The sequence below is a fragment of the Miniopterus natalensis genome, chromosome 1 (genome assembly GCF_054644295.1).
Source record: "Miniopterus natalensis isolate mMinNat1 chromosome 1, mMinNat1.hap1, whole genome shotgun sequence".
Taxonomy (NCBI): domain Eukaryota; kingdom Metazoa; phylum Chordata; class Mammalia; order Chiroptera; family Miniopteridae; genus Miniopterus; species Miniopterus natalensis.
Genome location: NC_142081.1, coordinates 18,551,255 through 18,575,005, shown reverse-complemented (window position 1 = coordinate 18,575,005; position 23,751 = coordinate 18,551,255). Strand labels below are relative to the sequence as shown.

Below are 23,751 nucleotides of genomic sequence, written 5' to 3'. Positions count from 1 at the left end.
TAAGTGCAAGGGCTGCAAACAGGTAACCAAAATAAAATATTTCTTAAAATTAAATGGTGAATAACTTGTTTTGACATATTAGAAAACATTCCAATTCTTGACCCTATGTATAAATTCCCTCTACAAACAGAAAAATAAAGGATCCAAATAGAAGGGGGGTTTGGGGAACATATGGCATGATGGAGAGTAAGAGCCAGACAAAAGGATTCCTGCCCCAGGGCTAACTCTGCTTCCAGGCACTTGAACAAGTCACAGACACTGCTTCCTTAGTTTCCAGAGGGGTCTAATTAGTGTTCCCTTCAAAATGAAGTGAAAATGAAGTGAAGCTGACAAATTCCAAGACTTCATGGAGCCAAACCTGAAAGGTAATACTAATAAAGCAGGATTACCTATATATTCCCTCCACAAGGATTAGAATCTTCTTCCAGGGCCTTCGTGTCCGAGGCTGACCATAGACAATGGCATCTTTCAATAGCTTCTCCAGGCTTTGCATGTCTACAGCACACACACAAAAGGATGTCAGCATAAAGTACCTTCCTCTTTCCTAACTTTATTCCAGAAATGCAAATATACATTTCTTATTCAGGAAGTATGTCTCAGATAGCAAAGGGCATTAACAAAGTCAAAAAGAGGGTAAAATGAGTGAGCTATTGCTAGCTTGAACTAAAAGAGGGTAAAATGAGTGAGCTATTGCTAGCTTGAACTAAAAGAGGGTAAAATGAGTGAGCTATTGCTAGCTTGAACTAAAATCTCATCTAAAGTGTAACAAATGTTCAAAACCACAGAAACTCAACAAATGACTGCCGCACAGTTGAATCAGTTGGTTAGCAGGCTTATGAAATGACCAGTGTTTCATGTTAAATACCTTGCAATTCAGCTAGCTTTTTTTGTATTTATAAAATAGACTGTATCTTTAATCCTAGTGAGTCATTCAGAAATAATGCACTAAGACGACTAAGAGTATGAAAAGCTACTATAAATACATACACCTTCTAAAAATAAATATGAGGAGAAAACTTCAAAGTACATGCCCATTTCCTTTTGCCTTATTCTTTTTTTTAAACTTTTATTTTTTAAATGACTTTACTGCTTTGAGAGAGAGAGGAAGGGAGAGGGGGAGAGAGAGAGAAACTTAGATGTGAGAAACATCCATTGGCTGCCTCCTGCACTCCCCCTACTGGGAACTGAACTGGTGACCTTTTGGTGAGCATGGGACAGTGCTCAACCAACTGAGCCACATTGACCAGGGCCCATCTAAGATAGTCTTGATAAATGCTTGTCAAATAGCTTTGTCTTGGTAGTCTGGTTAGGGCTTTAGGATGAATTCCTAAATGCATGAATCTGTGTTAAGCAAGCTTGGCAATCAGTTGAGGTGGTTCCTGCTTGATTTGATTGGCTATCTACACAACCAAGTTCTTGTGGCTCTGTTGGTTCTTAAGGTGGTTAACAGGTCTAGGAAACAATGTGGCTGGTACTAGCATTAATGAGGGTCATGATTTCCTGTTAAAGATAAATGCTTTGAAGACCACTGTTATCACCACTATTGATTTCATACTTAAATTTTTTGCCCTGAAACACTGCCCTTAAGAATCCCCTCCCCACCAAAATCTATGCAACATTAAGTCTGGGGTGTATTTAACAAGGGTGAGAGGCACCCCATCATAAAATCTGATTTTATAGTTTTTATTGCTTTTCACTAAAGAAGGGGGTTACAAAGTTACATGATTTTGTTCTTTTCATAAAAAGGATTTTGGTAGAAATGAGAAATAAGGTAATACAAACACATACCACAAACACAAATAAGATAGCCATAGACTAAGACTGTGCTTATACATTCAGCTTTTCATAAGAACACAATCTGTTGCTACCTAACCCAGAGACAGGAGATGCTGCCACGGATGTGTGTGATCTGAAGCTACTCATCCTGCTGCAGAGGGCAGTGTGTGGAAATCAGCAAGAGCCAGTAAAAATGTACTCATTGTTTTAGTTTCCTCTGTTTACATACAGAAGAGAAAAATAAATATTGATTCAAAATTTTAGATGAAATTAACCATATTGTTAACTTAGGGGGAAAATCCAGTATCTCTCTCATATCATGTTCCACAAATCCCATATGAAAATAAAGATTTAAATAAAAAACATACCACAAAACTACCAGAAGAAAATAATAACCCTATTATCTTAGAATATGGAAGGCTTTAACACAAAACCCAAGCCATAAGACAATAAATGTAACAACATAAGCATTGTATTAAGTCTGCACAGCAAAACACTAAAAACAAAATTAAAAGTAAAATAAAAAATACTGCAACATAAAAGATAATATGAAGGGCTCTTACAATCATTAAAAAGAGAAATCGTTTGAAAATGGCCAATTTAAAAAGAAATAAAACACAATACTATATAAAAAGTTGCTTGACACACCTAATAATCAAAGAAATAAAAATTAACGTGTTATTGACTTATTAGAGAAGGGAAGATTTACAATGATTCGTAATGGCTTATGTTGGCTTGTGACTCACTGTCATGTTATTGAGTAAAAGTCTGTACAATGGTTGGAGGCAATTTGGAAAAGTACAAAAAAAATGCGTGCCCTTTAACCAGGCATTCTCAGACTGCTAGGAATTCATCCTAAGGCACTAATCACACCATTGAGCAAAAATGTGGGCACAGGTAGAACCGTTTCTAGTAGAGAAATTTAGAAACCACTTCGATGTCCAAACTGAGAGATGGGCTGAATAAGGGCACTTCCTGCCTGCCATCCTGGCATTAAGGGAGGAGGAGAGTCACATATATTGCCAAACAAAGTTCACGATGTGTTGTAAGAAAAGAACAGGTTCCACAATGGTATTTAATAAATCCCATTTACATAAAACAAAATGCTCTTTGCATCATACTCATTGTAAAACATTTTAGACAAGACGTAAGACAAAAGGAAGAAAGTTATCACCATCTGTAACCTTCCAACCAGGAGCACAGGCCTACCATTTGGGTGTATATTCTTCTAGACTTCTCTTTGTATATGTGCACATTTTGATAAAAGATGATTTTAAACATACAGTTTATTAATCTTTCCACCTGGATGTGTTTTAACTGCAAAAGTTATGCGTATTGCAAGTAATTTTTTTAATAATACACAAAGATATTTCCATTTAGGAAGTTTTGGCGTAGTATCACCTTTCTCTGTGCTTTTACAGCATTTGTTCACATCCGTATCTCAGTATCTGTACGTTGTATTCTAACTATTGGTTTGTCTATAAGCTCTTCATTAATCAATCAGAGATCCTTGACATCAGGGATCCTGCTTTATTCATCTCAATATCCCCCAGGTTATGGCAAGATACACCACAGACATCTACTGAATGCATACTGAACAAGTGACTTGTAAACAAGTCAAATAAAAGGAGAATGTTGTATTTGTACCAAAAGGCTTCCTTCAGCCTTTATTTTTATTACAATGAGGAATAACTTTTAATTTATTTATTAATTTTTTGAGAGAGAGGAAGGGCGGAAGGGGGGAGAGAGGGAGACAGGGAGAGAGAGAAACATCAATTTGTTGTTCCACTTATTTATGCATCATTGGTTGATTCTTGTATGTGCCCTGACCGGGGATTGAACCCGCAACCTTGGTGTATCAAGATGAAGTTCTAACCAACTGAGCTACCCAGCCAGGGCCAGAAAGACATTTTATTTTACTTTTTACACATGTAGGGTGTTTGTTCATAGGAAGGCCACGAGTTTTGTGCCCCCTGTCACAATGACCCTGAATTCCTGTTGGGTATGTTATACACAGAGGAGCCATTTCTTCAGGCCCCCTGCTCTGAGCATACCCTACAGAAAAGACATTTTAAATGTTGCTACTTCATTTTCATTTATATTTCTTATTATTAATGTAACTCACATTATCACTGACACTAACCCAAAGAATACTAAACACTAAGGCCAGCAGCGAATTCCACCACAAACTCACTGTTGTGTTTGAAGACTCGAATGGTTGCTCCTGAGAGTCGGGCTCCCAGAACCAGTGACGCGTGGTTCAGTTCATCACTCAGAATCAAGCAACCCTGCAGAGCCACAAGCACAGAAAGTAAGAAGCTGGGGTGGGGGTGGGAGTGAGAGTGGGGGCAGGGGAAATTTCATCACACAAATTACCAAATGCTAAAATCGTTAATAATAACTATGTCTTATTAAGGAAAGCTTGTATAACAGCAAAGCTATCAATTTCAAGACAAAAAAAGTATACTTTTTTTTGCAAAATTAAAGTAGATGCAATATTCTAGACTTTTAATTTCTTCATTCCTGAGATGGACATAAATATTCAGATATATCGCAATAGGTTTTTATTTATATCTAAAATCTATATATCAGATATTCATAGGGTTTCAGTTTTGTTGGTTTGATATCATTTCATAAGTTTTGGTATGATGTACTATTTTATTCATGGAAAAAGTGTTTGGGGGAGAAGGCAGCTGAGGGAGTAATGCCTATGGAAATAATGCATTCTTCCTACCACTCCTGAACTATACCCAGAGTTCAATGAGGATCTGATTCCACTTATTAATCTATTCCCAAAATGACATGGAGTGTAGGCTTAGTTTTACTCTTAAAAATCTCTGAACAAGTTTTACTTTAAACCCATGTAAACATGGGTTTCTGCTAAGGTAACAAGAAAAGTCTGCAGCATTCAGGATTTTTATTTCTTCCCCAGTTCTGACTCTCCCACATCTCATGGAGATTCCGACCTATAAAATCGGAACACAGAAACAGGTTTTTCTCTGTCAGTAATGGCCTCAAAATATCCCATCCGATGAAAAAAGGTACAGAAAGTTATTAGCATGCTTCCAGGAGAAAGGGGGGAGAAGACATACAGACATATACATATTCCTATTTATTACAGGGTTATTCTGGATGGATACTTAAGAAACTTGCAATAGCAGTTGTGTGTCTGAAATTTTTACTGTATGTGAAGTTTTTATTAAGATTAAAAAAAACTCCCTAGTTAGAAATATGTAGATTAAAAATGAAGAAAAGTAGTTGGAGGCACCCATATGGATTGATAGTTTTAAAAGTTTATGTATCTATACACATGCACACCAATCGATAAGTGTATCCATCAGTTAGAATACATGCTGGTATCTTTCTAGCTCTATCCACTGAGGGGTGAGAAGCAATGATACCCCAGTAGCAATAAACACACCAAACCTTGGTTTCTAAATACTATGTTCCAATAAAAGGAACCAGGGCTCAATGGAGAACTACGTGGTTGACCCCAAGGTTAGGACAGGTAAAAAGAGCCTGGCACATCTTGTTATGCTACAAAGAAAGTGCTTTAGAAAAAAGAGGGTGCATATTCACAGTATAGAAGCCCATCTGAAAGGTCTCCTAATGGCCAAAACTGGAACCTGAACAGCAAAATTAAAAGTAATCTTGTTGAACCCAAATAATAAAATAATTCATGAATCCAGTGACATAATAGGGGAGAAGCAACAACTCTTCCCTCAGAAGAGTCAAGGGCAGGAAAGACTAGGAAAGACAACAACTAAATGCAATGAAAATACTCGACTGGACACTGGAACAGGAAAATGGTATTAGTGGGAAAACTGGTGAAACTGAAATAATTTCTGTTCTTTAGTTAGTAGTACTGTATCAAGGTTAGTTTCTTGGGTTTGAAAAATGTTCCATCATTATGTAAGATATTAACATAAAGGGAAGGGTATACAGGAACTCTCTGTATTCTCTTGCAACACTTCTGTAAGTCTAAATTTATCTCTGGGAAAAAAGTGTTAAAATTAAAAAAAAAAAAAAGAAAGCTGGGGAAAAAATGGAGAGGCTGAATTCCTCTTCTGCTAGTCTTCAAATCCTTTCCTTACTCACCCATTCTTGGCATTCTACTGTGCCTTAAAAAGGATCCCCCTCCTTTCCCTCTATACAATTTTATTTCTTCTCTTTCCACCTTATTTTATTTCTGGCAAAATTTACAATATAATTGTGTTCTTTCTGTTTATCACCTCCTTTTTAGGCTGCCTTATTCACCATTTCTGTGCATCAATCTGTTTTTTTCTTGTAATATACTATGAGGTTCTATTATACCATCTGTTCAAGAGTAAAAATTAAATGTCAACAATTAACATCTAAATGCTTAATATGTTTCAGGCATTATGTTAAAGGTTGTAAACACATTATTACTTTTAATCCTTGCAACAAATCTGTGAAGTAGGAACTATTATTATCCCCACTTTACATATGTGGAAACTAAGGAGTTAGAAATCTTGCCAAAGGTCACAGCATATAAGTGACTCATACAAATCTTCTGCTTCTAGAGCACATGCTCATAGTTAATATGCTGTCTGTCTCTGACTTGAAGCTGAATCACCAATCACCTCCCGCAGAAATTTAGTATAAGATTTAAAGAAATAATAAAATGATTAGTTGCTGCCTTGAATGGATTAAATTATACTTAATAACATTTCAACTACAATGTTTCATTTGCATGGTAAATGTTTAAGGTAGTATCTTCCATGTCTGAATATAAGATATTCATGGACTATAAAATATTCCATGTCTAATTCTAGATAGTGATTGTTAAGTTTGTGAGCACACAGGAGAAGCAAGATGAGATTTAACCCTTTAATGTGAAAAATTCTAAGAAATTCCAAATAAGAATCTCAAGTTTATGATGCCAAAATATACTATAATCAATGTGAAGTCAAAGAACCATACATTTGTGTCTCAAGAAATTTGTTCATTGTAGCTAATTTGTTGAATTTACCAGCACGAAGTTATTCTTAATATTTCCTTATATCCTTTTAATGCCCATAGGACATATAGTGATGTAGCCTCTTTCATTCCTGCTACTGGTAATTTGTCTTCTCTCTTTTTATCCTGACCGGTTTGCCTCGAGATATATCCATTTTATTTGTTTTCTCAAAGAACCAGATTTGGTACCACTGATTTCTTCCACTGTCTATTTCCTAATTCATTGATTCTACATGTACCTTTATTGAATCCTTCCTCTGGAATCTTTGGGTTTAATTTGCCCCCTTTTTCCCTAGTTTCATATGGTAGAACTTTAGATGGCTGATTTGAAACTCTTTTTTTCCTAGTATAAGCATTTAAAGCTATATATTTCCATCTGAGCACTGCTTTAGCTTCCTTCCACAAATTATATTACATTTCCAGTTAGTTCAAGTATTTTCTATTTTGCTTTTCTTTGAGCCATGGGTTTTTATATGTACTGTTTACTTTTCAATTATTTGAGGATTTTCCAGATATCTTTGTGTTACTGATTTCTAATTTAATTCTATTATGGTCAGAGAACATATTTTGAATAATTTCAGTTCTTTTAAATTTGTTAAGGTTGGTTTAATGGCCCAGAAAATGGTCTACCTTGGTAAATGTTTTGCTGTTGTTAGGTGAAGTATTTCATAAATGTTAAGTTGGTTAATTGTGTTTTTCAAATGTTCTATATCCTTAGATTTTCATTCTAGTTCTACCAGTTATTATTTTTTTCAATTTTTATTGATTTTTAGAGAGGGAGGGAGAGGGGAGAGAGAGGGGAAGAAAGGAAGGGGGCGGAGAGACTCTGATGTGAGAGAGAGACATCAATATCAATTGGCTGCCTCTTGCATGTGCCCTGACCAGGACAACACTCCAACAAAATGAGTCACACTGGCCAGGGTTGTTGAAAGACAGCAATTGAGATGACTAATTACAATTCCGTATTTGTCTGTGTCTCCTTTTAGTTTCATTAATTTTTGCTTCATGCACTTTAAAGCCCTATACATTTAAAATTCTTGTGTCCTCTTAATGGAGTAACTCCTTTATCATTACACAATGTTCCTCTTTATCCCTAGAAATACTCCTTGCTCTCAAATCTTTATGTTAATATAGTCATGACAACTTCCCTTTTATTTTAAATCCTCACCTGAGGATATATTTTGATTGATTTTTAGAGAGAGGAAGAGGAAGATGGAGAGAAAGAGAGACACAGAGAGGGAGAGAGGAACACTGATATGAGAGAGAAATACCAATTAGTTGCCTCCCTTATGCACCCCAATCAGGGGTCAAACCCACAACCTAAGTATGTGCTCTGACTGGGAATCAAACCTGCAATCATTTGGTGTACAGGATGATGCTCCAAACAAGCCACCCAGCCAGGGCATGCCAACTTCCTTTTGATTATTGTTTGCATGCTATATTTTTTCTATCCTTTTACTTTTTACCTATCTGTGTCTTTAAATTTAAAGCACATTTTTGATGGAAACCTTTTTATCTAATTTTGTCTAATTTGACAATCTCTGTCTTTTATCTGGACTATATATTTGGACTGTTTACATTTAATGTGATACCAATATAGTTGTGTTTAAATTTCCTCTCTTGCTATCTGTTTTCTAGTCTCCCATCTGTTCCCTGGGAAACCATACATTTATATATTTTGAAAGGACTTTAGAGTTAACCTAATTCAAGTACTTAATTTTACAAAGGAAAATTTGAGGCTCAGAAAGGTTGTGACATTGTTCAGTTACACAGCTAACTTTGACGATATAACCAACCAAACAAAAACTCAAGTCTCTGACTCTTTAATCCACTGATTTTTTTTAATATACCATTCACAGATATTGTTAAAATGAGAATAAATAACCTTGAGGAATTGTTCAGACGGAAAATACCAATTTGCTAAAATGTGATTTATAAAGTCTCTTTTCTCTACTGTCCCCTCACAAACTCTACCTGTAGATAATAAACACACACACACAATCTAAATGTGTATATATATATATATATACTACTTTTAACCCATATTATTACTTTTAACCAATGTTATTAACCTTTATTATTATTAACACACACACACACAATTTGGCCATATGTCTCTGAGCAATATACACTACAGTGAGAACAAGTATGTATTTTCAAATTTTTCTATTTGGGCAAAACCATCTGTTAAATTTTAACTTTCCAAACTAAACATTCTTTCCTCCACAATTTTAGCCTTTAATGAGGTTTTATTTATTAGAATCCCTTTAAAGCTGTATGAAATGGGGGGGTTCGGGGGGTGAAGGGATCCTAATATATGGTGACGAGAAAAAAATACAACTTTGGGTGGTGGGCATACAGAGCAATATATAGATCTTGTAACACAGAAACCTATACCTGAAACCTATATGTTCATATTGACCACTGTCACACTAATAAATTAAAAAAAAAAAAAAAAGTATGAAATGAAGAAGGCAAGAGTCATCTAAAGAAGAGGAAATGATCATGGATTCTAGTAAGAAAGCCTCAACTGATGTAAGTCTCCATGGTATACACTCATCCAAAAATTTGTAATACAAACATCTTTGGGTAGACTATGATTAGCCTAAAGTTTACAATAGTTTTTGGCTTTCTCTGAATGTTTTATAAAACAAAATAAGATATATATAAGGGAATTTTTCATTAATGACAGACTAAGTCTTACTTTGCTAACAAGAGCAGGAATGTTCATTGAATTTGTTGCAAATCCCATGCCATATGCCATAGCAGCTTCTACTCCCAAGAAACTTGCCACAAGCTTTTCTAGTTCTTCGTGCTTGTCCAGGTTTCCTGTGTGAAGAAGTTAATGAAGTCAATATCACCATATCCCAAATTTAAGAATCATTCATTACGTTATTAAAAGAAATCATAGTCGGAGACCTGGTCAAGATGGTGGAGTAGGTAAATCTGGTACTCACCCCCTCCCAAAACCACATAAAAAATACAACTAAATTACAGAACAAACCATTATTCAGAACCGACTGAAATCTAGCTGAAGGAAAGTCCTACAACTAAGGATATAAAAAAAAAAAAAGCTACATCGAGACTGGTAGGAGGGGTGGAGACATGCAATGGGCTGGTCCCACACACACCTGCGGCAGATTAAAATCGGGAGTGATATCTTGGCTGTGAAGGTCCCCCCTGAGAAGTGAGGGGTCTCAGCTCCCAATCAGGCCTCCTGGCCCAGGGTTCTAGTGCCAGGAAGAGAAGTCCCCATAACTTCTGACTGTAAAAACCAGCGGGGATTGTGGCTGACTGAAAGACTGCTGGAGTTCCAGGCATTCCTTTTAAAAGGTCCGAGCATGAACTTAATCTGACTCACTTGCTCTGGGTTCCAGCACTGGGGTAACAGCTCAAAAGGCACCAGGGACACATGGGGAGGAACTGAACTGTCTGCCATCAGGGCAAGAGCTGGCAGGGCTGCTTTTCTACCAGACAAAAGTGCTGGCAGAGGCCATTGTTCCTTTTCTGAGACATGCTCCTGACCCCCACAACCAGCAGGCAGGCACCATATCTGAGTGTCCATCAACCTGGCTAACACTGTTCCCCCGGCCCTGGTGATATCCTGAGACCCTGCCCCACCCAACTTGCGGGGGCACCCAAGTTGTTTCCAGTGGCTTTTCCATACAAATGGCCCATCTTGGCTCAGACTTCTCTAAAATCTCTCAAACAAGCAGCACCTAGCCTTGTCATGCCCTGTACCTCTTACTAAGTGGCCCCAGGCCTGGACTAGCAGCAGCTGGCCTTGGTTCGCAGCTTGGCCTCTCCTGGGCACCTCCAAGCCCAGCACAAGTAGCAACCACCTGCAGAGAGTTTTATAGCTCATGCCGAGTGGCCCCATGCAGAATACAGACAGTGGTTGACCTTGGCCTGCACCTCCTGGGAGGCCCCAGGGCCAGTGTGCCTGGTGGACAGCATCAGACCACATTGAAGCACCACCCAAAAACCTCCACAAGTGACACATTTAAGGGGCAGACTCAGCAGGCACCAGAGCCCCACTGAAGTAAGGCCTGCTCTACAGAGTGAGCCCCTGCACAGCTAATCCTCCATGGTTGTTGCAGACAGTCCTTGCAGCCAATAAGTCTGAAGGTAAATCCCTCTCATTGATGTGCCAACAGCAATCAAGGTTCAATTACAACAAGAGGGTGTACACAATCCACATGATGGGGATGGTGGGGCACATCTGAAGTGCCCAATCAGGTGAACAGGGAGGCTGTGTCACTGGAACCTACAGGGTACCTACTAAGATAGGCTGCTCTACCATGCCCGGGAGAAAAAGCAGCTCTACCTAATACATAGTAACAAACACAGGGAGGCTGCCAAAATGAGGAGACAGGAGAAAAAAAAAAGTCCCAAATGAAAGAACAGAAAAAACCTCCAGAAAAAGAACTAAACAAAATGGAAACAAGCAATTTACTAGTTGCAAGCGTTCAAAACACTGGTTATAAGGATACTCGATGAACTTATGGGAAGAGTAGATGAACTTAGAGAGAACTTCGACGGCATAAAAAGGACATGGAAACCATAAAAAAGAACCAGTGAGAAATAAAGGATACACTAACTGAAAAGATTAATTTACAGGGAATCAACAATAGAGTAGAAAAAAGCTGAGAATTAAATCAGCAATTTAGAATATAAGGAAGCAAAAAACAATAAGAACAGCAAAAACAACTAAAAAAATGAGGACAGTGTAGGGGGCCTCTGGGACAACTTCAAGTATACCAACATTCACATCATGGGGTTGCTGGAAGGAGAAGAGAGAGAACAAGAAATAGAAACTATTTGGAAAAATATGACAGAAAATGTCCCTTACCTGGTAAAGGAAATAGACATACAATTCCAGGAAGCGCAGAGAGTCCCAAACAAGATGAACCCAAAGAGGCCCACACCAAGACACATCATAATTAAAATGCCAAAGGTTAAAAAGAAAGAGAATCTTAAAAGCAGCAAGAGAAAAGCAGTTAGTTACCTACAAGGGAGATCCCATAAGACTAACAACTGGTTTCTCAACAGAAACTTCGCAGGCCAGACGGGATTGGCAAGAAATATTCAAAGTGATGAAAAGCAAGGATCTACAAACAAGATTACTCTGCCCAGCAAAGCTATCATTTAGATTTGAAGGACAGATAAAGAGCTTCCCAGACAAGAAAAAGCTAAAGGAGTTCATTGCCACCAAACCAGTATTAAATGAAAAATTAAAGGGTCTCCTTTAAGAAGAGGAAAAAAAGAGCAAAGATATGAACAATAAAATGGCAATAAATACATATCAACAACTGAATCTAGAAAACAAAATAAATGAACAAGCAGAAGAGAAACAGACTCACAGATACAGAGAAGTTTTTGATGGTTGACACATGGGAGGGAGGTTGGGGGGATAGGTGAAAAAGGTGAAGGGATTAAGAAGTACAAAGTGGTAGTAACAGAATAGTCATGGGGAATAAGTACAGCATAAGGAATATAGTTAACATTCTAATCACTATGTATAGTGTCAGATGGGTACAAGATTTATCGGGTGATCACTTAGTAGGCTACATAATGTCTAATCACTGGGATGTACACCTGAAATTAATACAGTATTGTATGCCAACTGTAATTAAAAAAAAAAATCATAGTCTACCTGTTACAACCTTTTCAAACACAGGTATAAAGGAGTTGGTATTATGAAGAGTGATGGCTCATAAACAGCACAATAGTTAAATAACTTCAGATTTAGCAGCTGTGGTAAAATTTCAGCAAAAGGGCTGCCACCAATTTCTTCCATTCCTGTTCATACATGGCAGTTCCAGGCCTAGGGCCTGGAAACATCTGCTGTTATACTTCTGAAGTCAGCTGCCACACATAACAATCTAGCCTGTGGTAAAGAGAGAGGATGTGGAGACAGGGACTCCGGAGGATGAAAGATTAAAGGAGGGCGCAGCCTGCCCTCAGCTTAGCCCACTGCCCAGCCGAGGTGCAACCCTGCGACTGAAGCCACCTCGGACACTCCATCCTCAGCCATAATGCCCCACCCAACACCACATGGAGCTGAGGTCAACAGTAAGCCTTCCCAAAACTGCAGAATCACAAGCAAATAAACGTATGTTGCTGTTTGAAGTCACTAAGTTTTGGAATGGCTTGTTATGTAGCAAAAGACAGATTAATAGCATCATCTCTATGATCTGGCTGGTAAATTTGTATTGTGATTTTACACCAGCACTCAATTCCTTAAGGACCGAACAACACTGATCAATGGGACTGGCTACATGCAAGGAGAAAAGGTGCTAAGAAAGAAGCCCGCTGAACTATGTGTCCTTAAAACCTAATCAAGTCATTTCACTCTCTGGGCCTGTGTGATTACTATGTGTTGTCAAGGCTCCCTTAACCATTGGGGACCCTGAGTGAGAACAACCCCGTTATACTTGCCAATCTCTAGACCCATGAGAAATAACAATGAACTGTTGTTTTAATCCACTAAGTTCTGATGTGATTCACAGTAACAAATATCCAGAAGGATGCCTTATGACTTTATGGTTATCAGTCACTGGAAGGAAATGGAAGAATTTGGAATATTCCTTTTAACTAAATAAATTAAACCTCTTTACATAAACCGTCATCCTTTGCATTTTACAGACTAGTACTACTAATAAAAAGAATTAGCATTTACTGAGTATTTACCATGTTATAAGCACTTTACATGAGTTGGCTTATTTAATTCTTAAAGCAGCCCTATAAGGTAGGAATTATTATTGGCCCCAAATTACCAATGTAGAGTTAGATTAACCTTCACATGTTCACAGGCTGATATTAAGTGGTGCTCTTCAACCAGTATCATGTGCAAAAGTCAATAATGTCAACCTTAAAGTTATAAGCAAAACAATAGTACAGAACTTTTCGAGAGATACTCTGCATGTATAATGTAATGGAGAAGATAAATATATCTTAAAATGTGCTGAAGGCACTAAAATTATCCATCAATTCAGAAAACGTAGGCATTCTTTACCTGATCTAAACTACATGGCAAAGTATGTATGTGGACACTTAATATTCTGGTTCTCTACCCATATTATTCCCTCCTGAGTAAAAAAGAACATCAGGTAGTCAAACATAGCCTACACTCACCAATTTCCTGCCGAGTGCTGCACACGCCAACTCCATACTCCTCTAGGACTTTGGCAGCTGCCTTCTGACATGATCCAGTATTCCGTGCAAATCCAAGATAGTTGTAGGAACCCATGTTTATAACACCTTTAATTGTATTCCCTGTGTACCTGTATTTCAACAGCATGACAGTTCATGAAACCCATGAGCGAGTCAAATATTTACATGTGATAATAAACATATTGGTAATACCAAAGGAAGCACCATACATAGGAAATAGAGAGAATGTGGTCTAAATGAAAAGTAGCTCCAACTCACTACCAATAAGTGAAATGAAAGTTAAAATACCAATTTTCACTTATCACTAATGATAAAGAATTAAAAATGGACCATATCCTGTATTGGCCAGGACAGTTTCATATACTGTAGATAAGAATATCAGTTAGGACTTTTTTTTTGGAAGGCAATTTGGCAGTACTTGTTCATTAAAAGATATACTCTTTGACTCAGCAATGCAATGCCCACACACATATGAAAGGATATATACATAAAATCCTTTAAGACTCACTATTCAATTGACCATGTCCCTTCCCCGGGCACACAAACCAGTAACATTCCAAATTATGGAAGCTCAGACAGACAAGCCCCTCAAGTGAAGACGATATGGTTCAGAGGCCCAGCCAACCTAAAATGGACCTGAAGTGTGGACAAGAAATAAACTGCTCAGCTTTTAACTTGAGATTTTGGGGGTTTTAACACAGGATGATATAGCCCGACCTGCATGTATACACTATATACACCAATACTGTAGAATACTACAAATAAAGAGCTCTCTGAATATACATAAGGATATTATTGATATGTTAGCAAGTAAAAAACAAGGTGTAATATGATTTCTATAATATGATGCTATTCTTGTAAATCAAAAATTATCTGTGTGTAACCCTAGTAGATACATTATATACATACCTCATGGAAAACATCTGGTAACAAAACATCTGGTAACAATGGTTACCTTGGGGAGCGAGGATTAGTGGGGGAGAGGATGTGCAGAGGGATTGCGGTTAGTTGTCATGGGGGACTTTCCATTTATCTGTATTGTTTGTTTGTTTGTTTTTAAATGACACTGCAATCATGTAATACTAAACAACAAAATAAAATTTTATAAGTATAAAAAGTTTTCTAAACTATTCAATCAATTTAAGTAAAAACACTCCACATATCGTTGAATCATTTGAGAAATCAAAATTTCTAAAAGTAAATTCAGATACTTGACTCTGGTAAGTGGTATAATAGAAAAGACAGTTTTTCTTTGTTTTGTTCTGTTTTAACAGGTCAAAATTTTGTTTTCAACTATAACCCATCATAGTATCAAACTAATAAAAAATGTATTTTAAACATCTCAATAACGAGTAATATGCAAGGAAACTAATCATGTCATACTGTATTTTCAGCTTCTACTGCTGTTTTGACAAAATACTGTCAAATTTGCAATAGAATATTTTCTAAACTCAAAAAAATTCCTTTTCTAATTGTTGTTAGGAAATAAATTTCCCAAACGAGACTCACCTGAATGACCAGTTGTAATCATCAGACTGTCTCTCCATGATGTCCACCCTGGCTCCAGGCACACTACAGATCGGTCGATTCCAGTTGTCTCTAATCCTCATATAGAGGTTCCTTGTATAGAAGTTTTCAAAATCCTGATACAATGACACAAAATCCTGCCAACAAATGGTGAAATGCCATAAATTTAACTGAGTTACTTTTTAAAAACTTACAACTTTCCTTTTCATATTGCAAGAGCACTTGAGAATGAGAGGTCAGTTAGGCTAAATTAACTGATACAAAAAACATTTTGAAAGGCATAAATTCTGTTTACTTTAAACAACTCTTAATCAGGTAAAAGTCACGTAGCTTTGATGATTGACCTATGAGAAATGGTCAAATGCAGAGATAAAGAACTGAACTATAATAAAGCAGGCCTCTAAAAATAAACTTAGTTGTACAATTCTGTCATTAAAGGTTTTCCTTCCTAATAAATTCAAAAAGTCTGCTCTTCTGTCTCCCTACCCCAAGTAAAATACTGATTGGGGAAAATGCCACAAATACCTCTATAATTTCAGTTTCAAACAAGAAAAATAATTTCAAAATTAAGAATTCATTCTTGGCACATTTTTAAGGACAAAAATGAAGCTAATTTAAAAAAATGATGAAAGCAAGAAACTCTAAGAAGTAGCTTATAGAAAGAGCCCTATCTCTGGTTCCTTTCCTTATATAGGAATTTTTAGAAAAATAAAAAAATATATATATAAAAGATTCTCAAAATGAATTTCCATGACCAAGGACTTAAAAGCCCTTCTTTCCTCCCTGAAATTTTTACTAAAACTAAGACTGTAAAAAATAAAGTCACAGTGGAGCAAAAATGAATGAATTATGCTATGTCCCATGTGGTTTGACCACTGCTTAGAACACACATGACCAGACTATATAGAATCTACTCAAGTCCTGAAGGTAAAGAGTAAAACAAACAAACAAACAAAACTGTACTACAGTTTTACTAGTCAGAAAACCACTCAGGTTATAGCCCTCGGGTCTGGGATTGGTGCCAATCTAAATTAATCTATTAAATAAGCTAATCAAAGATATTCAAAGTTTAAGTCTTATTTTATAAAAGATTTTCATTGTTAAGGCGGCTCTACATGAAACTTTAAAATTAATAACTTCTATGATATTGGACTCTAAAGTGCTTACTAAGTAAGCCTCACAGTAGATAAAATTTCTTTACAAAAGCCCAGCAGAGTTAGAAAGAAGTCTTAGGAATTTGCAGTACCTGATACCATCTCTCTTGCAACTGGTTCTAACATTTACATTTCTTTAGGAGAAAATAACTATAAATGATATGTCTATCACAATTACAAATTTATTACTTAAATAGTATGTGCCTTTTAATAGTCTCCTCTTCCAAAAAGAATATGATGAATGGGGCTTCTGGTCAAGATGAGGAAGTGGGTAAATGCGGTACCGGCACCCTCCCATGACCACATCAAAATTACAACTAAACTACAAAACAACCATCACCAAGAACCACCTGAAATCTAGCTGAACAGAAATCCTATAACTAAGGATATACAGAAGAAGCCATGACGTCACTGTTGAAAAATAAAAAATTCATAAATAAATAAATGTGCTGGACTAGAGCAATACTGATGGAACAACCAGAAGAAAGGAAGAGTGGAATATGCAAAGGAGAAGTGATAAGCCCAGACGGCTGAGAAGGAAAGAAATGAAATCTAGAGGGCAACTGGCTTGGATCCTCAGGTGGAGGAGAGACTGAGGGTGAGAGCAGAGACTGTCAGCTGCACAGATTTGCTGGTGAAAAGGGAATTCTGGTCAGGGGTAGGGCTGGGGCAGAGCGCACCGGGGCAGTGGAGGACGTGTGCAATACACATGGAGGAGAGGAAAGAGGCTGCCTACGGACAGTAATTCAGAAAATCAGCTCCACCATGGGAGCTCCAGTCTAAAACCAGAAAGCAGGTTTCACATGCCCCATGAAAGGAAAAACTGTTGTTCTCAAATCAGCACGCTAGGCTACACTGGCAATGGGGAGCAATCACTGATGAGCTGTCTGCACAGAAGAGCATCAACCTCAGGGCAAGTAAGTAACTGCATATCCTCAGTATTTTAAAATCTCAACACCACATAAAAACTTCTTTTAGAAATCTTCCTTTGTTTCTCAACTTTTATTAAGTCACAGACAACATCAAAATGTCCAGACTGCCATGTTTCACATCTGGTATGGACTGAATTGTGAGTGCCCCCTCCCCAAATTCGTATGATGAAGGTCTAACCCCCAATGTGACTATTTGGAGATAGGGCCTTTACAGAGGTAGTTAACGTTAAATGAGACCATAAGGGTGAGGTCCTAATCCAACAAAGTGGCAACCTCATAAGAAGAGGGAGACACCAGAGCTCGCTCACTCTCAGCACATTTGCACAGCGAGAAGGCACCATCTAGAAAAAGAGAGGCCTCACCAGAAACCAACCCTACTGGCACCTTGATCTCGGACTTCCAGCCTCCAGAACTATGAGAAAATAAATTTCTGTTGTAAAAAAAAAAAAAAAAAAAAAAAAAAAAAGCCTGGACAGGCGTGGCTCAACGGTTGAGAGTCAACCTAGGATCCAGGTGGTTGGGGTTCGATTCCCAGTCAGGACACATGCCTGGGTTGCGGGCTCGAACAATGACTCTCTCATCATTGATGTTTCTACTTCTACTCTCTCTCCCTCTCCTTTCCTCTCTCTGAAATCAATAAAGATATATTTAAAAAAAAAAAAAAAGATTATGATGAATAAAAATTGGAACAGACACACTGAAATTCTAATTAAGGGCTTTCCTTTATTATTCACCAAGCATTTATTTTTCAAAGGAAAACACAAGAATATCTCCAATCCTTAGCACTGCTTCAATAGGGTAAACAGTCCTAACTCTTTCTCATTTCTTTACAACCTTTCTAAACAATGCACATTAATGTTAAAGGTATTAACTCAAATACTTGAGAGAAATACTCCACCGCAAATTTTTATTAGCAAGGGAGAGCAACATTTTTTTGTTTTTTACAATATAATCATCAGAAAAAAACTTAAGAGAGTCTGGCCCTATATACCATCAGGGTTATCAAACCCCAAGACAGAAAAAGGGACACAGACTAGAATGCGGCAGAGCTTTAGATAACCAGTGACAAAGCTGTATGAGGTTAGGAGGGAAGGGATGGGTTCCAATCTCCTAAACAGAGACTGCCAAGGTCAGGGAGCTTCACCTCTCCTTTTCGTTTAATGATAGAAAACAGACTTGCACAGTGAAGAAGTTGTCACCGGGAGGGATGTTAGAGACCAAAAGCAGGTGACAGAAAGGTAGAAGAGAGGATTCCCTTTACCCCCTAGCTAAGTTCCAGGATAGCAGCTTTGACTGCAGTTAAAGTTAGGTAGAGAGAGCTGAAGGGTGGCTGACCAAACTCCCTGCAGCCTGGCAATGAAGTAAGAAAGGAGGCAGAAGGGAACAGCTATTTGGGGTTCCAGTTCTAGGCAAGAGGAATGTCTGTTTCCCAAAAAATCTCATACACTTGAAATATTCTAGGACAGGGTTAAGCTAGAGGACTTTCTTTTCATTCATTCAAATACCTTTTACAGAACATAATATATGTTGGATTCTTGGCTCGTTCCCATTCACTGAGTACTTACATGTTCTGCCAAGTGCTTTAAATATATTTTCTCTTAAATATCTCTGCACCCTCTTACAGAAACTATTATTCCCACTGTCAGAAAGGCAAAATGGCTTTCCCAGTTAGGGAACTAGTCAAAAGCAGAGGCAGGAACTGATCCAGGTCTTTTTATTCCAAAGTCTGTGCTCCTAACCCAATGCCACACTGCCCCCCATTCTGTGCTGCTGCTAAATCAATCTGAAATACTCTCTACAGCAGAGGTGGGGAACCTTTTTTCTGCCAAGGGCCATTTGGATATTTATAACATTTCAAGGACCACACAAAATTATCAACTTAAAATTAGCTATGAGAAAAGCTCCTAGATTTATTGAATTTTGAGTCCTGCCAATTTTTGCCTTAGAAGGGCCAGAACAACGATACCACCCGCGGGCCAGGCACCCCCCCCCCCCCCCCCGGCCGCACAGCAGTCAAAGCACTTTATGACCACTGTGCTATTGGCCTCCCATACTTCCGATGTTCTGTTTGTTCAGAACAGCGTGCGTGAGAACGTATGCATGTGTCACACACAAACTAGAAGGCTAGAAACAGTATTTCCCAGATACCCTAGTGATAGGGTTGTGGATATGGTGTGGATTCTACCAGTGGTAGGCAGAGGCTGCAGTTTTACACCAGTGTAGGGGACAAGCTCTGACTAAGTTTCAAGAGGGCAGCACCAGCAGGATTCAACATTCCTGTCTATATACCAGCTTTGTGGTTGAGGAGTGGCTGTGATGGCAGCAATAGTAGTACTCATGGCAGGGCCAGTTTCCTAATTTAGGGTGGCTGCTTAGTTAGGCGAGGCAGGCCCAAGCTTCACTGCTCCAGACCCTCCACAATGTTGTAAGTGCCTAATTCTCTGTTTGCTTGAATAATCTGTGGCGATTTTGGTTTACTGCACTGAAACTTGACTGTTTCAAAAGCACATTCCCGACTGGCCAGGCGTGGCTCAGTGGTTGAGCGTCGACCTAGGATCCAGGCAATCGGGGTTCGATTCCCAGTCAGTGCACATGCCCAGGTTGCGGGCTTGATCAATGACTCTCTCATCATTGATGTTTCTATCTCTCTCTCTCTCTCCTCTCCTCTCTCTGAAATCAATAAAGATATATTCAAAAGCACATTCCCAGTGATTATTTTCGGGGAACAAATATTTAATCTGTTATTATCCATATTTTATAGATTAAAAGAAGAAAACTTGCAAAAGTCACAATTCAGTGATATAGCTGAAACTAAGACTCTAGCACTATTCCAAACTAGACCCTACTTCTAATTCCAATAAGAATTCTCAATGCCAGTTCCAACTTACTTTTACTTATTTTAGAGTCTAGGGCACAAATCTCAATATATCAAAGGGCAAAATCTTTCTCAAAAATGAACATTTCAGGCACATAATCACTGCTTTCATGTTTGGATGAAGAGCTTGGAAAACATGCTCAGAAATGTTTCAGTGCCTTCTCAACATCAAAATGATTTAAAGCCCCACCCCCGACCTACTGTGCCTAGTGAAGGGGGAAAAAATGCCAAGGTAAACTAACTCAAGCAGTCAGTACGAAGTCTTTAAAGAACAAATCAGAATCATGAAATAGCTTTGCTTCTTCTATTTAAACTTGGTTCAGTAAAGAAAAAACGGGTGGAATAAACATCTACAAATGAGAGTCTATGGTATTTAGACCTTCAAAGACTTCTTTTAAATGGCATACTTATTTTATTTATTTATTTTTAAATATATCTTTATTGATTTCAGAGAGAGGAAAGGAGAGGGAGAGAGAGAGAGATAGAAACATCAATGATGACAGAGTCATTGATCGGCTGCAGCCCGCAACCGGGGCATGTGCCCTGACCGGGAATCGAACCCTGATCGCCTGGATCCTAGGTCGACACTTAACCGCTGAGCCACACCCGGCCAGGCGGCATACTTATTTTAAAAACCAACATTTTCACCCAGGAAACTGGATATCCATAAGGCAAAATAATAATAAAAATAAATTTGATCTAAACCTTACATCTTATGAAGAAAATAACTCAAGATAAATCGAAGTCTTAAATGTAAAATATACAACTATAAGATCTTTAGAAAAACCTTCATAAATTGCTGTCAAAATGTAAAGCGGTGCAACCGCAGTGGAAAATATTTGGTGGTTTCTCAAAAAGGTAAATATATATTTCCATATGTATATTCCAAAAGAATTGAAAACAGATATTTAAACAAGTACACGAATGTTTATAGCAGCACTATTCACAACAGCCAAAAGGTGGTAACAATCCACATGTTCATCAATGGATGGACGAACAAAACATGATATATCCATACAATGGAATAGTATTTGCTCATAAAAAAAGCACTGATACATGCCACAAGGTGGATGAATCTCAAAAATGTAAGTGAAAGAAGCCAGGCACAGAAGGTAACTTAGTGTATGATTCTATTTGTATGCAATATCAAGAATAGTTAAAACTGTAGAGACAAACAGCTGATTAGTGGTTGCCAGGAACCTGGGGAGAGGCTAATGGGGAGTGACTGCTTAATGGGCATGGGTCTCCTTTGCGGGTGATGACATGTTCTGGGGCTAGACAAGGAAATGGTTGCACAACACTGTAAATGTAGTAAATGCCAATGAACTGTATACTTTAAAATGGTTAATTTTAACATAGGTGAATTTTACTCAACAAAAAACAAATGCAAAAAGGAAACCAAAAAAATTATCTATTAGATAATAATAGATATAATTGAATTAGAAATAATTCAACCTCAAGTTCAATCTATCCATATCTTTCAAAAGCTACTAGAAAAGTTTATTTTCAATGCTCCTCCTTCCATATTAGAGGCTCCAAGCATACATTAAAATAACTTCAACTACTGGGAATTAAGCTGGCAGTCCATAATGTGTAGCATTGTGGTGAATCTCTCAGAATGAGCATAAAGGAAATGAGCAGGAGCATAAGTGGGCTGGCATCAACGATTCAACTAGCTTCTGTACTGTCTATTCCCTGCCACTAAATCACCAGGTATGTAACCAAAACTTGATTTATTTAAGAAATAAATGCACCCTCACTCTCCAACAAAAAGTGTACCCTCTAATGCCGCTAACATCAGTAAAGGGAAAATGAGATGTAAAAAAGTAGTAAAGGTTCTTAGAAAACACAATTTTGGAAATAAAATGTGAATTATCAAATTTAACAATGGTTTGGAGCAATGAGATGTAAAAATTCTCCAATCAATAAATTATCTTTCTCCACAAGAAAATTCAATTAGTAAAAATCTTATATTTAATGTTTTGGCCAGTTTAAAAACACAAACACACACACAAACAACAAAAGGCTCTGCCCATCACAGTTTACTGGAAACTAAATAAGTGCCACAGTAGGAGTAAAATCTGAACATACTTTTTTTTAAAAATTGATTTTTAGAGAGAGGAAAGGAAAGGGAGAGAGAGAAACACTGACTGGCTGCCTCTTCCACACCCCTTATCGGGGGATCAAGCCAGCAACCCAGGCATGGGCCCGGACCGGAAACTGAAGCAGCAACCTTTTGGTGCATGGAATGATGCTCAACCAACTGAGCCACACCAGCCAGGGCAAGCTGAATGTGCTCTTACCTAACTTGTGGTGTAAGGATAAGGCTATCATGAGCAAATCTAGAGTTTCCCAAATGTCTCTCCAGATAAATTCCAGAGTCTTTTGTACAAAAGGACTAATGTTCCTATGACAAGGGAGCTTTCTCTGAAAAGCTGAGTACTGCTGAAATATTTCAAGACATTTGATGATAATAAACATAATACTGTAAACCAAAGATTGGCTAGAGAAAAGTCCATAACGTTTGAATTTCTATTTTGGCAACATCTTTGCTAGAGAAGGAAATAACTCCATAAGATATACAGAGAAATGGGTGAAACATGACAAAATTGTTTTAAAACTGAAAGAGAATTTTAAAATCCCAAATAATTTCCACCTGAAAACGTGTTTAAATTGGAGTCATCCTATGGTTAAAAAGCATTATACAGCTAGGAGTATTTATTTTATAAACCAACAATGTTGTCTTTACCTCTATTTAATGAAGAAAACTAGGTGAAATAACCTGTAAAAGGTTATTAGGCTGGTGACTAAAATCTCTGAACCACAATTAAGAGCTTTCCCTACTACTCATATAAGTCACACTATTGTTTGTTCTTTCCTGTTTTTAATGCTATAGATAGGAAGCCACTTCCTTGCTGTTTCTATGCTATCCACGAAAGCATAAAATGAGATTTCAAGATTAAAGATACTTGTTTTCCCTAGATCTAAAACTGAGTCACCTATGTGTTTGTACGGGCATATGTATTTCACACATACACACACACCCCTGACTGTGGATACATCAAAGGACTCAAAACTTTTTGTTATTATTACCACCAATCACCAGACCATTCATATCTTAAACATTTACTGAATGTCTAATATGTGCCAAGCACTCTTCTAGGTATACAGTAGTAAATAAAAAGATAACAATAGATGCTAAACAAGAAAAATGTATAAAATATAAAGTATGTCAGTGAAAAATGCTAATGGAAACAACTCAAACAAGGAAGGAGAATGTAAAATGCTGAAGTCATGCTAAAATTTAGCTAGGGTGGCCAGGGTAGGATAA

At 37.6% G+C, this 23,751-nt stretch overlaps 1 protein-coding gene and 1 non-coding gene across 2 annotated transcripts in view; both read right to left on the bottom strand.

Annotated features, from left to right (window-relative positions):
* Positions 1-23,751, bottom strand: part of SPTLC2 (serine palmitoyltransferase long chain base subunit 2) — an 88,797-nt gene that overhangs the window by 37,027 nt on the left and 28,019 nt on the right. Inside the window, exons 3-7 of the mRNA XM_016220209.2 lie at positions 15,442-15,596; positions 13,894-14,042; positions 9,461-9,585; positions 3,971-4,064; positions 390-495 (exon numbers count right to left, since the gene is read on the bottom strand). Of these exons, the coding sequence (XP_016075695.2) occupies positions 390-495; positions 3,971-4,064; positions 9,461-9,585; positions 13,894-14,042; positions 15,442-15,596 (629 nt within the window). The remainder of the gene's footprint in view (positions 1-389; positions 496-3,970; positions 4,065-9,460; positions 9,586-13,893; positions 14,043-15,441; positions 15,597-23,751) is intronic.
* Positions 3,704-3,833, bottom strand: LOC148094026 (small nucleolar RNA SNORA11). The gene has a single exon (XR_015716384.1). It is a non-coding gene; the product is annotated as a small nucleolar RNA SNORA11 (small nucleolar RNA).